The sequence below is a fragment of the Cibotium barometz genome, chromosome 17 (genome assembly GCF_041138505.1).
Source record: "Cibotium barometz isolate CiBa-2024 chromosome 17, ASM4113850v1, whole genome shotgun sequence".
Lineage (NCBI taxonomy): Eukaryota > Viridiplantae > Streptophyta > Polypodiopsida > Cyatheales > Cibotiaceae > Cibotium > Cibotium barometz.
The window spans coordinates 21,420,525-21,435,523 of record NC_141062.1 but is presented as its reverse complement, the minus strand read 5'-3'; the positions used below and the strand labels follow the sequence as shown (position 1 = coordinate 21,435,523).

The window sequence follows — 14,999 nt, the reverse complement described above, 5'->3', positions numbered from 1 at the left end:
TGATGTCTCATCATAACAAATCTGAAAGAAAGAATGAAAATAGTAACATCCTAAGAGAGCTCAGAGCTGAAAGCTGAACCGCTGAATTGTCGCGGTGAACTCCTCCGGTGGCAGGCAATGATGGCTCGAATCTGCCGATGGTGAGGGAGTCGTGGACGCGATCCTCGTGGTCGTGGGCATCTCGTTCTACAGATGGAAATGGCTCTGTCCAGGGTGACTCCTCTGGAGAGAGAGAGAGAGAGAGAGGAGGAGGCTTGCTGCCTTGGGGCACGAATAGGGCTGCCTTACTGCCCTGGGGGCCCAAGCAAGGGCCGGTGGGAACAGGGAGGCTGGCCGAACTCGCACAAACAGCACACGCACGACATCAGGGGGGGTAGGCAGCTGCTCCAGGCGGACGCGAACAGCGTATATGCGCAAGGTATCCACCTGCACAAAGAGAGGGGAGACGGGGGGACAGCAGCGCGAAGGCAGAGAAAGTGCTGAATAGGGAAGCGAAGAGAGAAGATGGCAGAGGAGTCACCTATGCAAAGCGCAATCAGCAGTGGAGCTGAGGGTCACACCACGGGACTGAGAGCAACTCTGGAGCAGCACCAAGCAAGAGAGAGAGAGAGATGAGACAGGATCATCTTAGAGGGCGATGATGCTCCAAACCGTATCAGATGGACTCCTATCTCCTGTCACACACACACGCACGCACGCATGCACGCGCGCGCGCGCGCACACACACACACACACACACACACACACAGAGAGAGAGAGAGAGAGAGAGAGAGATACCAATCTAATTTGGAACCAACATCCAGTGAGAATGTCGACTCAATGGGTGTCATTGCTTCTTCTGCCGTCTGCAAGGAGAAAACATACAAGTGATACATGTACTTTTGCAACAAATAGCTACGTATGAAGCCATCACAAGAGGTGTCCCAGACCTTTGAGGTTAAGTCAAGCGCTCCACTAATTATTGTGGTTTCATCATGTGTAAGCTCGCCTCCTTTACCTTCCTAGCTTAAAATGCCAACAAACCGCTATCAGATTACATGTGTAAGCTCTCTCCTGCCCACCGGACACAAGTGCTCTATCAAGGAAAGCATCACAGAGACTCTGTTCAAATTGCTCTCTCTTTTGTTGGAGACATGCCTCTTTCCCATGAATGGAAACAAGTGCCTTCAATTGAGCTCTCCGGAACAAGCCAGCATCATTGTGGCCCAACATTAAATCCAACAACTGAAGACAAGAAAAACCATTTGATAGCTTAGAAGAGTATGCTGCCCAAAGTCCTTCCCTCCTGTATCGAATCCCACGTCCACAACCCTACCCTCCCCCCTCCTCTAAAAACAATCCTACCCTCCTGTATCGAATCCCACGTCCACAACCCTACCCTACCCCCTCCTCTCCTCTAAAAACAACTGAAGACAAGAAAAACCTCCCCCTCTACTCTAAAAACAGATTATACAAAGGGGAATGCTAGGCCTAGCACATTCAAGTGAAGAGAGGGTAGAACATGCAGGAGGTTGCAGAAAATATTACCTTGCCAACAGGATATGCCACAGGAAAACAGATGAGCATCAATATCCGAACCAACCAAACCAAATTGGCTCCAATTGCAAGTCCATATCTAGAGCAGAGAGCTTGTGGGATGATCTGTAAAGAATAATATTCCATCAACGCAGACATTTTAACATACCAAGCTTTACAAAGCAAAATGCACGCCTCATCTTCAGTCCCTAGATGGCTGTCACATAATAGTTAAAAAGGATCCTTCTTGAGGATTCCAATACACGAACTGCCTATAAGGCTGCCATAATTAGGCTTGATTGAGATAAGGGCATAGGAGAACGTCAAGGCACAAACGTCATGTCCCTGCATGACAGAAACCAAGGTCACAAGGACTCACATGCTTCCCACTTGTGGAGAAGGTTCTAGCATGCTTGATTGCCATAGGTTCCCTATGTCTCTGGCATTTCTACCTTGTTCCCTTCAGCTTGCTACCAAACAACCTTCTCTTGGAGTTAATCATACTCGCTTAAGCCTCACTTGTGCTGTCACCAACATGCACTGCTACTACCTGCATCCCCTAGTGTGGTTTGATTACAAGGTTATTTCTATCATGCGTATGAATCTCCCATACACCCCAATACCATCCACAAGATCGGTTTAGATACAGCCACTAAAATGATGAACAAGACCATGTGACAAGTGATCGTATAACAATGACATTCTTCTAAACCATTGCCTACAACCAGCCTGGAGAATCTCGTTGTGGGCACATGACCATGCATGCAGGAATTACCCCAACCATTGTTCAGCACTTGTGTAGCTAAGGTGACACCATATACACCATAAGTTCGAAGATGGTCATAAGAAGGGACATCCACCAGACGAGCTAATAAAATAGGTTTCATACCTCACCAAATGCCAGAACAAAAGTAACAGAGAGAATAATTGCAACCACCGTGTTGAAGATATTGTCCAAAAATATAGGGAGTGCCTGTAAAATGACTCCATTTTAGGCCACAAGAAACAAAGTATGTATCAGTGAAGGCATATATCTCCTGCTACAAAAATGACAACAAAAAGATGAAGGAAGAAGGATAACCTCCATGGCAAGAGCGTTGCATAGCAGAAGAGTTACTAACAATTGATGTTGCTTTTTCACAACTGGAAAAATGGTCGCTACAAAAAAAAAAAATACAACTCCAAAAAAATTGTGAGTGGCTGACCACAATGTAACAAAGTGCAATTAAATGCCTACTTGGCCAAGGGTTTAGCCCATTGGTAAGGGTGTAAGGTGTATGCATGCATATAGGTCTTGGGTTCAACATGCACATGTGCATGAGGGTGTGTGTGTGTGTGCACTAATTGCCAAGAAAGAAAAAGTTTCCAAATGTGGACTGTCGTGTATCATAATTGCCTACCTAATCAAAATCACTGAAAGCTTGCAATTCTAAATCACCCACCTTGGCATAAAATAATCCAAGATCTTGAGTGCCTTTCAAGTATCGAAAGATACGTTTAACTGCCTGGACAATGCAGGAACTTTGAAAGTTGTGACACACCATACCGGATGTCTGGCCGTGAGTTGCATAAATAGATAAGGCATCCAACAGCTTGAAGTGGTTATATTGAAATACTTTGATTACTTAATGACTATACCATCACCTTGCTGTATTAACTACATACCCAAATACCAATCAAATTTTGAGATCAGTGGTGGTCTGGCCAGACCACCATGAAGAGAAACAGAGTGTTAGCCTTTGGTTGTATGGTGGCTGCCCTATCAGACATTTGCATTGGGACCCCGGTGAGTGGGTGTGGAAGGATGCTTGTAACCCCTTGAAAAGCATGCCTTTTTTCAGTTATTCGGTGCGGAATGCCAGACATCTTATCTTGGGACACATTCAGAGTGTCCCTACTCTTAGACCCCATTGGAAATCTTATGGCATTTCGACTGACATTCAGTTTTTGGCGGAGATTGTGGCATTCTTATATGAAGCCACAGATTTCCTCTTTTATCTGGGTTTCTCTTCATGGTGGTCTCGCCACCAATCAGTGGAGGTCAGTTACTGGTACTTGCCCAGCATGCCCTAGATGTGTAGGAGCTTCAGAGTCAGTTTACCATTGTTTATGGGAATGCAGGGAAGCACAGAGGGTTTGGTCGGTGATTGCACACCTCTTTGGTAGGATTAAGAGGGATGCTTTCATTTCTTTTGGTTCTATCATTTGGTTGACACAGTCCGGGCCTCAGCTGAGATTCAAGGGGACTGACAAGAGCTTGGCCATTATGGTTAGGCAAGGAGTTGCTCGGCAGTGTTGCCTTCAAGATTTGCCACTTTCACACTTTGTCCCTCCGGCACAGAGGTTAGACAATTCTTGGGAGATTATTGCTAGCATCTCAGCCTGGAATATATGGAAGGCTAGATGCACCGAGGCCATTGAGGGTACTCCCGTTCTTGTTTCTCAGTGTCTTTGCAGGACTTGGAGTGATATTATTCACACCACCATCATGGCTACCTGGGCTAGAATCCAGGGATCTTCGAGGGCTACGGAGAGGAAGCGCAGCCAGTTTATGAGAGAGTGGGACATTGGTATCTTTTTCACGTCCTCTCATTCGGGACCCTATTGGTAGCACAGGGCTCCTGATTGGTTGAGATCTCCACCTTTTTTGGTGTGAAATCTCCATTTTGTAAAATTTTTCCATACTTAATAGAAGTCTCCTTTCTGAAAAAAAAAATTTTTTGAGGCAAGGTCACTCTTGCAGGCTATAATGAAATCCTCATTGGTGCATGTCACTAACATAAAATCCTGCTTGTCCTTTTTTACACAAAGTGCTTTCCGTAGAATTATTTTGAAATCCAGTAAAGTAGGTATGAATCTTTTGGTACCAAGCTCTGGGAGCCTGTTTCAAACCATATAAAGCTTTATTAAGCCTGCATACCTTCTATTCTTGACCAAGTTCGGCAAATCCAGCTTGTTGACTCACATAAATTTCTTCCTACAAATCACCATTCAAGAACGTTGTTTTGATGTCAATTGGTACACTTTCCATCCATGATGGACTGCCATAGCAATAACAAATCAGATAGTAGTCATACAAAAAGCGGGAGTAAAAGTTCCATCATAATCAATCCTTTTCTACTGGGCATAACCTTTTGCAACAAGTCTGGCCTTGAATCTATCAATAGATCTATCTGCCTTTCTCTTGACTTTGAAAACCCACTTAGTACCAATAGTTTTCTTGCCAAGTGGTAGATTCACTAAATCCCAATTACCATTATTTTGTATGGAATGAATTTCAACTTGCATGGCTTTCACCCAATTTGGATCTTCTTGAGTCTCTTCAAAAGACTCATGTTCATCTACATCATGTAGAGAACTAAGAAATGCTAACTCAGCAATATCTACTGAAGAAGTGGTGGTACGAATCTGATTCTACTCTCCAAAGGAGTAGACAATTTGCTATCCTACAAGGAGCATAACCCTAGATTCATTGATTGCTGATCTAAAGTTGTCACATCAATTCTTTGAGCATTCCCCCCTGGCAACAAACAAGGATCAATAGACGAAATCTACTCAAAATCGACAAAAACTCGCACAAGTAATAAACCTTTTTGTAGTATGCAATAGGTTGATCACCCATGAGTATTTGCAATTCCAATTTACTTGAGAGAGAAGAGAAGAGAGAGAAGATAGAGTCGACACAGTATTAGGTCCCAATTACCCACCGAAGGGCCCTCTCGCAAAAGCAAGAGTATTTGCTTATAAATATTTGGACAACTTTGTACAATGAGTATAAAAGATGATTGAGGACCGCCCAACACAAGGACAAAGTAGACCGAACGCAGGCTGAACCATATGTTGTCCAAGCTCCTTTGAATAGCTCTATAGGCATTGAATGTTGGCCGCCTACTGGTCATAGGCTACCGACTGGACCTTAGCCCCTTCTATGGGCTAGTCAAGCGGCCTACTATGCTATGGGTTAACCTCAGCCTCCTCCAAATAGGACTTGGAAAAAACCACCTGCTCGATCTGTGGTTCTAGTTTTGGTTTGGCTTCTGACTCTAGCTTTGGCTCTAGTTATGGTTCTGGCTATGGCGCGTACATCCAAGGTAATGGCACCTCCTCAGAAACACCTCTTTCTATGATCACATCTCCTGAGAACTCTTGTCTTAGAAGCTCTCTTTTCGTTGCGTCAACGCTCTCAGGGTGGGGCTGCTTCACAACCCTACCTCCTTGGCCTTTGTTGATGCTACCATGAACCATGCCCATGTTTCCTTGAGTTGTGCCCAACTTTTCTCGTACATAAGTTGGGCTTAACTAGCCTCTTCTCATGAAGCTTTACTTCATGTGCTTCTTTCTCACGTTGCCAACGGTCCTCTTCTATAAGTTGTTGCGTATACTCAGCCACAATTTGTTCGTAGTGGCCTTGGCATTCTTGTTCCTTTTTGTACCTCTAGGCTTGGAGTTCTTGTTCCCTTTTGTATCATTCTTCATCTTCCCGTCTCCGGCGCCTTTGCATAGTCTCATACTAACGTCGTAACTCCTCTCCAAGCACCATTGCTCTCCATGGAGGTGTGGTTTTAATGGAGGAAGTAACAAAAAGAAGTCTTTTCCTCCTGAGGTTAGACCTAGGCTAAGACTTGTACATGCAAAAATGGACTAACACCCCAAAAACAAAAACCCTAATTTAGTTTTTCCACTTTCCACACTGAATCTAGGGCTAAAACCATTGTTGTTAGGACTGCACTCATGCAAACTGCAAAAACTCTAATTTTGGCCTACAAACGCTAATTCAGCCTGCACAAAACACAAGCTAAGGACTGTCCTAGGACGACCTAAGCTCTGATACCAATGTGGTATGCGTCGCGGAAGCATGTTCTTGATTAAAGCTAAGAAAAGAAGATTAACACTAATCCCATGTTTAGCAAAGACTCAGAAAAGAAGGAGAGATAGACCTAATCTATTGTATATTGCCAAAACATGCTATATATAGTATATACAATGATCTTGTTGATTCACATCTTCGTGCAAATGATTGTGCTCATTCACGTCGTCATGATGCATACCAAAGATCCCTACAGCCGACTACTTGCAATAGGACAAGAGAAGCTCCTCTTGATCCACCACTATGTCCTTGTTGCCTTGCAAACTCTAAGAAATGGATCCTCTTGGGTTTGTTGATCTAATCTTGGGTTAGAGGGCAAGAAGATTAGAAAAACAAACTGATTATAGTGGCTTAAGGTTATAAACACTTATAAGTTAATAATCCCCTAAAAGACTGCTTCATGGTTTTATGGAAGATTACTATATGAGTGTAACGATTGGATCTATGTTTTTGTCTTGAGGACAAGATTGGTATGCACCTAGACCAAGGGATTAATCCACTCATGGATTTGTCCATCCTAGGTGCAGATAGCTTGTTGAGGGCCTTGGCTAGGCAAACCTTGGTGGTATGGGACACACTAGAGTTTGACAGGCATGGATCTGTTAGATATCCCTTTCCTAGGTGGGACGATCAAGGTTGGGATTTGTTGACAACCGAGGTTGGGATTTACTGGTCCTTTCTGGGAATCAGTAAGATACTATTCTTATGATTTTTGGGCAGATGGATACTTTATATTAAGAACAACTAGAAAGCCAACACTGTCAGCCACAAAGCAATGGTGGCTTTGTGAGGTGGAGGAAGTCTTGCCTAGAGTATGTGGCTTCTGCTGTCAAGATAAATGTGGCATTCAAAAACGGACTGTAAGGGGACATGAAAAGCAGCTGCCCGGCACGATGGGATCAGATGTGACCTAGAAGCTGAAAATTATAGTTTTAGGTTAGCCTTGACTTCAATTAGTTATGAAAATACTTCACAATAAAAATGCAAGGCCTATCAGTAGTTAGTTTTCCTTAGAATACAAATACATGGAATATACATAAAGGATTAGCACTAGTGACAAAATTAGAGCTAGATGATGGAATAAATACCTGAGCAACGAACATCTGCACACAAGCTTCAAGAAGAAGGGCCTTACGCCCCACTCGGTCAACAAGGATCATGGACACAAGCGTAGAGAGCATGTTAACAGTTCCAATAAGCACTGCAGAGTAGAGGGATGCATGTGTACTCTGGACACCCAAGGCCTCCTTGAATAACACAGGGAAGTACAGGATCACTGCATTTATGCCCGTGAACTGTTGGAAGAATTGCACTGTAATGGATATGATTAACTTGGCATTGGGATCCATGGGACAAGAGAGAGGTGTACAATTTGACAACCCATAAAGTGTGAGCAGCTTCCTTACATACTTATGCTGAGAAATGAAGATACACTCATCTTTATGCCAAGCCTCCAGCCCAAGAAAATAATGTAAGATCAGTCATCTCAAATGTCTCTGAAAGCTTGGACTAAACCTGTGTGATCAACCTAGCATCTGAGCCAGAAAGAATGAGGTCATCAACATACAAAACAATGACACAAATATCTCCATCAGAAAGAAGCACATAGAGATTGCTCTCAGCATATGCCCTCTCAAAGCCAAGAGATAACAAGAAGGCATCAATCTTCTGATACCAAGCACGGGGTGCCTGTTTGAGACCATAAAGAGCCTTCTGCAAAAGATAAACATGGGTGTCATGTCCCTGAATCGCAAAACCAGGAGGCTGCTCAACATAAACTTCCTCCTCTAAATCTCCATTCAGAAAAGCAGATTTGACATCCATCTGGAACACGCGCCATCTGAAGTGTGCAGCTAGAGCCAAAACAATCCTGATGGTAGTATACTTAGCTGTAGGGGCAAATGTCTCATCAAAGTCTTCACCTGCCTTCTGAGCATATCCTTGTGCAACAAGGCGAGCTTTGTACTTGTCCAAAGTACCATCTGCATGAAACTTGACTTTGAAAATCCATTTCACACCAATAACACAACGATGTAAAGGCCGTGGTACCAAAGACCAAGTGTTATTCCTCTCAAGAGAGGCCATCTCTGCTTCCATGGCTTTCCGCCACTGCGGCTATGAAAGAGCCTCCTCTGGACTCTCAGGCTCATCAATCTCCTGAAGAGAACTCATGAGAGCATAATTCACTGTGTGATGAGATGTGGAAGCCCGAGATGAACGGCGAGAGAAGAAGATCTAGCTAAAGTAGAGGACTCATTCGATGCTGCGCCGGAAGTGGTGATGAGGTAAGCTCTGGTGAGGGTAATCCCGAAGTCAAAGCAATACTCATAGAGGGACTGGGAGCTGCAAAAGCTGATGCAACGGGAACGGGTGATTGTAAAGGAGCAGCTGGCATCGAGGTTGCAGCAGGGGGAGGAGGAGGAGATGGACGTGGAAGAGGTAAAAGATCACTAGCATCTGCCAGGAATGGATCGTCCAAAAAGTCGGAAGATGCATCAAGCGGAGAGGAATCAATGCCAAACAAGCTCTCATCAAATCGAGCATCACGGGAAATGATGATGTCATCAACCTCCGGATCCCAGAAGCGGTACCCTTTGGATCTCAGACTGTAGCCTGTGAAGATCATCCTCTTTGACTTCGGGGCGAGTGTGGTCCTTTTCTTATCAGGGACATGCACATAAGCAACACAGCCAAAAATACGAAGATGAGATACATGTCCTGTAAAGGCCGCCTCCAGAGTCATCCCCTCAACCGCTTTTGTGAGAGAGCGGTTATTGAGATAAACTGAGGTAGCCACAGCTTCACCCCAGAAAGCAAGAGGGAGACCTGCATGATGCAACAAAGCACGAGCCACCTCTTTGACGGTCCGGTTCTTTCGTTCCACAACTCCATTCTGCTGAGGAGTGTAAGGAACTGTAGTCTGTCGGTGAATGCCCTTCGAAGCAAGGAAGTCATCAAATGGTACAAACTCGCCACCATTATCAGTCCGGAGGAATGAAACTCTACCCCTAGACTGATTTTCCACCATCGCGATCCACGTCCTGAAATTGGCAAAAGCATCTGACTTGCGAGCCAGAAAACATACCCAAACTTTGCAAGTGAAATCATCCACAAGAAGAAAATATCGAGCCCCGCCAAGAGACTCAACCTCCATAGGTCCTGCAAGATCTGCATGTATAAGCTCCAGTCTTCAGGTTGCTCGATGAGTGGCCTCCTCTAGAAATGCATCTTGATGATGCTTGCCCATCATGTAGGATGAGAAGATGTGTGAGAGAGACCTCAGCTGAGGTAGTCCGCTAACAACCTGCTTAGAATGGAACTTCTGTAAGGTAGCAATGGGTACATGATCGAAGCGAGAATGCCACAAAGAAGTATCTGCCTCAAAAACCAAAGCCAACACAGGTGAGAAAAGCTGATGAATATGGGAATCAGTGTGAGGGATCTAGGAAGAAAAATTGGTGATCTTGTAGAGACCCCCGTCATGGACTCCACTGGCAACAACCGAGAGAGTCTTCCTATTGATTACTTCGATGACCTCATCATCAAAGTACACACCAAGTCCCTTCTAAGAAGCTTTGTATACTAAAAACTGATTTTTGGAAATTCGTGGTACATACAAAACATCATGTAAGGTGGCAGAGGAACCCAAAGAAACATTACCAACATCGGTGACAGGAAGCGAAGAGTTGTTGCCGATACGAACTGAAGAAGAGATAGTCTGGTAGTCCTCCAAGATATGGGCCCGATTGGTAATGTGAGCAGAAGCACCACTATCACCAACCCATTCCACCGCTTTAGGTGTGACACTAACCTCTGCAGCAAGACAAGTCATATATGTGATCACGAGAAATGAATCCTTTGAAGAAGTGGATGAATCTATGGTGACTGCCATGTATTCAACTTTGGTAGATCCCTCCTCTGAAACTTTGCCTTTATCTTTGGTGTTGTCCTTGTCAGATGCTTTAGAAGCATCCTGGGCTTTATACATGGCTTTTGCTGCTCGAGAATCATCACAACGAGCAGAGCAGCGAGCCTCAGTATGACCTATCCTACCACAATAACCACATTCATTGCTTTTGTCCTTGGATTCCTTAGAATCTTGTTTACCCTTGCCTTTGCCTTTGTTGTTGTTGTTGTTGTTGTTGTTGTTGTTGTTGGAGTTCCCTTTTCCGCCTTTGCCTTTGCCCTTGTCAGAGGCAACAAAAGCAGACTCCGACTTGCCTTTTCCACGAAGCATGCACTTATCGTGGAGATAGCTCATGACTTCCTCAAAAGGGGGGAGAGGATCACGGAAATAAATATTATCCCTAGAAGAATCAACAAAGCAGGCAACTTACCAAGAAGTTTATGGATGGGATTGTTGATGGTGCTCCCGTACTCCTCAAGTTGCAGCTTGATACGGGAAAACTCTCCAATCTTCTCAATCAGGTTATCTGACTCAGTGATGGTAAGCTTCTCCAGATCTAACTCCAATCTTCATTGTCGAAACTCTCCCATACCTACTCTGGATCTCTGTCCACATCTGATGAGCATTACTCCGGGAGGAGACAAACTTTGCATGTATGGATGGAGTCATGCAATGGATGAGAATAAGACGAGCCCGAGCATCCAATATGCTTCTCAAAGCAGGGTCCACCAAGTGAGGTGTGGAGATAATCATCCACACACCGGCTCCTTCCAGCAACAATTGAGTGTAGAAAGACCAAGTATGATAGTTGGTTGCGGAAAGCTTCATGGAGTCACTGACTTGGGGAGGATTGTAGGATGGTATGTGGGTAGGGGTGGGAGCAAGACCTGGGTGAGAAACTCCAGAGAGGAAGATTGGGAATAGGAACCACCTGTGGAGCGACGGGAGCAAGGGATCCAGGCTATGATGGTGCGGGAGAAAGGTCACCGTTTTTCTCTGATACCATGAAAGAAAGTGAAGCAAATATAATACACAGATGAAGGCCCAGGTACAAGACCTGTAAATGCTAGAAACTGATGTTTATTGCTGAATTCTGAGCACGAGGGAGGCCCGTAGGTGCTGTACAATGGTGAGAAGCAGTAGCGACTGCTAATGACCTCAATTGAATGCCGAAAAATGAGATGAATTGGGGGAAAGGGAGCCATCCCTTATATATTCCCCCAGAATGCTAGTCGACCAGCTGTAGCAAGCCACCAGCATGGCAGTAGCATAAAATGCTACATAAAATGCCTAAAAATACCAAAAAAATGGTAGAAAAATGCTAAATAATCTCTGTTAAGATATGCCAATGCAAGGCCTCATAAATGGCCAATACAAGCATGAAAAAAGGTGATGTAGACCCTTTGGAGATGATATAATCCAACACTTCCTCAAGAGCAGATCTGTAGTACCTTCTCACCTTCAGTATATCAGCTTTTTATCTACAGCATATGGGACACCAGCCCTCTTTGCTACAGTAGAGCTTTCCAACAGGTTTACTTCAACATCTACTACCTCGGGATCACGGCCCTCTCCGCCCTAATTCATCATCACCAAGACAACAGCCCTCTCTGCTCATTTCTTCGGGACAGCAGCCTGCCATCTGCCTTGGATTGTGGCCTTCTCCACCCTCTACATTATCACACGACAGCAGCCCTCTCTACTCCTTCAAAGCCTCACACTCAGCTCTTGTACTGGATTTTATCATATATACACTCACTCATTGCATGCTGTGTTGATTTACTCTGATCTCTCATATATTTGGTCCTTTCGTCCTTTTCCCCTCACACTGCACACATCTCTTTTTCCTTTTTAATGCTCATCGATTGTAGCACCTACCCGCCAGCTCCAAAAGTGTCTTATGCTGGCCGACTAATGCCTATAGGCATTTAATGCTAGCCGCCTACTAGTCATAGGCTACCAACTGGACCTTAGCCCCTTCTATGGGCTGGTCAAGCTCCCTACAATGCTTCAGGTTAACCTCGTCCTCCTCCAAATAGGACTTGGAAAGATCCACCTACTCGATCTATGGTTCTAGTTCTGATTTGGCTTCTGACTCTAGCTTTGGCTCTAGTTCTGGTTCTAGTTCTGGCTCTGGCACGTGCATCCCAGGTAATGGCACCTCCTCAAAAACACCTCTTTCTATGATCACATCTCTTGAGAACTCGTCTTAGAAGCTCTCTTTTCGTTGCGTCAACGCTCTCGGTCTTGGGCTGCTTCACAACCCTACCTCCTTGGCCTTTGTTGATGCTACCATGAACCATGCCCATGTTTCCTTGAGTTGTGCCCAACTTTGCTCGTACATAAGTTGGGCTTGACGAGCCTCTTCGTGAAGCTTTACTTCATGTGCTTCTTTCTCGCGTTGCCAACAGTCCACTTCTATGAGTTGTTGCGTATACTAAGCCACGATTTCTTCGTACTAGGCTTGGCATTCTTATTCCTTTTGGTACCTCTAGGCTTGAAGTTCTTGTTCCCTTTTGTATCGTCCTTCATCTTCCTGTCTCCAACGCCTTTGCATAGTCTCATACTAACGCCGTAACTCTTCTTTCCAAGCATCATTGCTCTCCATGGAGGTGGGATTTTGGTGGAGGAAGTAACAAAAAGAAGTCTTTTCCTACAAGGATTAGACCTAGGCTAAGACTTCTGCATGCGAAAATGGGCTCACATCCTAAAAACGAAAACCCTAATTTAGTTTTTCCACTTTCCACACTGAATCTAGGGCTAAAAACATTGTTGTTAGGATTGAACTCATGCAAAATACAATAGCTCTAATTTTGGCCTACAAACCCTAATTCAACCTGCAGAAAAACGCAAGCTAAGGACTATCCTAGGATGACCTAAGCTCTGATACCAATGTGGTATGCATCAAGGAAGCATGTAAGAAGATTAACACTAATCCCATGTTTAGCAAAGACTCAGAAAAGAAGAAGAGATAGACCTAATCTATTGTATATTGCCAAAACATGCTATATATAGTATATACAATGATCTTGTTGATTCACATCTTCATGGAAATGATCTTGCTCATTCATGTCGTCATGATGCATACCAAAGATCCCTGCAACCCACTACTTGCAATAGGACAAGAGAAGCTCTTGTTGATCCACCACACTGTCCTTGTTGCCTTGCAAACTCTAAGAAATGGATCCTCTTGGGTTTGTTGATCTAATCTTGGGTTAGAGGGCAAGAAGATTAGAAAAACAAGCTGATTATAGTTGCTTAAGGTTATAAACACTCATGAGTTAATAATGCCATAAAAGACTGCTTCATGGTTTTATGGAAGATTACTGTATAAGTGTAATGAGTGGGTCTATGTTTTTGTCTTGAGGACAAGATTGGTATGTACCTAGACCAAGGGATTAAACCACTCGTGGATTTGTCCATCCTAGGTGCAGCTTGTTGAGGGCCTTGGCTAGGCAAACCTTGGTGGTATGGGACACGCCAGAGTTTGACAGGCATGGATCTGTTAGCTATCCCTTTCCTAGGTGGGAGAATCAAGGTTGGGATTTATTGACAACCGAGGTTGGGACTTTCTGGGAATTAGTAAGATACTATTCTTATGATTTTTGGGCAGATGAATACTTTATATTAAGAACAACTAGAAAGCCACCACTGTCAGCCACAAAGCAGGCTTTGAAAGGTGGAGAAGAGTATGTGGCTTCTGCTGTCGAGATAAATGTGGCATTCAAAATCGGACTGTAAGGGGACAGGAAAAGCAGCTGCCTGGCAGGATGGGATCCAGCTCAGATGTGACCTAGCATCTGGTTATGGCTACAGCATCTACTTATCACATTTATGTATGATTAAAATAAGGTAAATAAGTCCATACCCGCTTGCTTTTTCTCTGTGGGGGTGCCGCTTCTTTGAAGAACTTCCATCTCCACAAGATCCAGCGACATTAGGCCAAGGGTGAGCCCAGACATGGTGCCACCAAACAAGACCAGAATCAAAGAGATGCACCCATCTATGAGGTTTCCCCATGAGGGCCTAGCTCCTCTGCAAATCCAACCACACCCCCCACACACACACCCCCCGCCCCGGCGCAAAAAGAAAAGGGGAAAGGAAAAGCTCTTGCTCAAGATCCGGTTTGTCAAAAAGGAAAATACATACCTAACCCTGAACAGGAAAACCCACAGGGAGAAAAAACCACACGTAACACACGTAGATTTCACTTACATGAGGTTGAAAGGTTCCATTTTTTCTGACTATCTGGACGAGTAAGTCTAGAAAGAGCTCGCCCACCGGCAGAAAGGCAGAAGAGAGGTGACGGCACACTTCTAGAGCAGATTCTATCGGCTCTGCGCCAAAATTGGTGCCATATTTGGTACCATGTGGGTGAATGCCAAGCTTGCCGGAGCAAGTACAAGTGTGTTTGACTTGTAATTTTGCGCCACGTGTCCTGCCACTCTTTCAGCCCTATGCTTGCCTACCGTTGCACCCAAAAAAAAAAAGGTTATGTAGGTACAAAGCACCAGCTTTGTGGCCTCAGTATGGCACCAAATTCTTTTCTTTTGCATTTCCATTAAATAAATTCTATGATTTTTTCAAGAGCAAAAGTGTTTTTCTAAGGTTTCATTTTAGTATCTAGTTATTGAAAGTCGATTTCTATTTTGCATCCGATATCATTTCTATTTAAGGGAACTTCTCACCTTCCTCTCGAACATGGAGTTG

The 14,999-nt window shown here is 44.3% G+C and overlaps 1 protein-coding gene across 4 annotated transcripts in view; it reads right to left on the bottom strand.

The window, feature by feature from the left end:
- Positions 1–14,661, bottom strand: part of LOC147629778 (DUF21 domain-containing protein At4g14240-like) — a 41,623-nt gene extending 26,962 nt beyond the window's left edge. The window contains exons 1-9 of one of the 4 annotated variants that reach the window (XM_086811287.1): positions 14,505–14,661; positions 14,158–14,324; positions 4,436–4,492; positions 2,597–2,673; positions 2,405–2,488; positions 1,528–1,641; positions 1,134–1,224; positions 930–997; positions 778–845 (exon numbers count right to left, since the gene is read on the bottom strand). In XM_086811287.1, the coding sequence (XP_086667413.1) occupies positions 778–845; positions 930–997; positions 1,134–1,224; positions 1,528–1,641; positions 2,405–2,488; positions 2,597–2,673; positions 4,436–4,492; positions 14,158–14,324; positions 14,505–14,524 (746 nt within the window). In that variant the 5' untranslated portion in view covers positions 14,525–14,661. Of the gene's footprint in view, positions 1–777; positions 846–929; positions 1,002–1,133; positions 1,225–1,527; positions 1,642–2,404; positions 2,489–2,596; positions 2,674–4,435; positions 4,493–14,157; positions 14,325–14,504 lie in introns of all 4 variants that reach the window. The other 3 variants (XM_086811289.1, XM_086811288.1, XM_086811291.1) reach the window with 3 other exon arrangements.
- Positions 14,662–14,999: the final 338 nt, after the last annotated feature.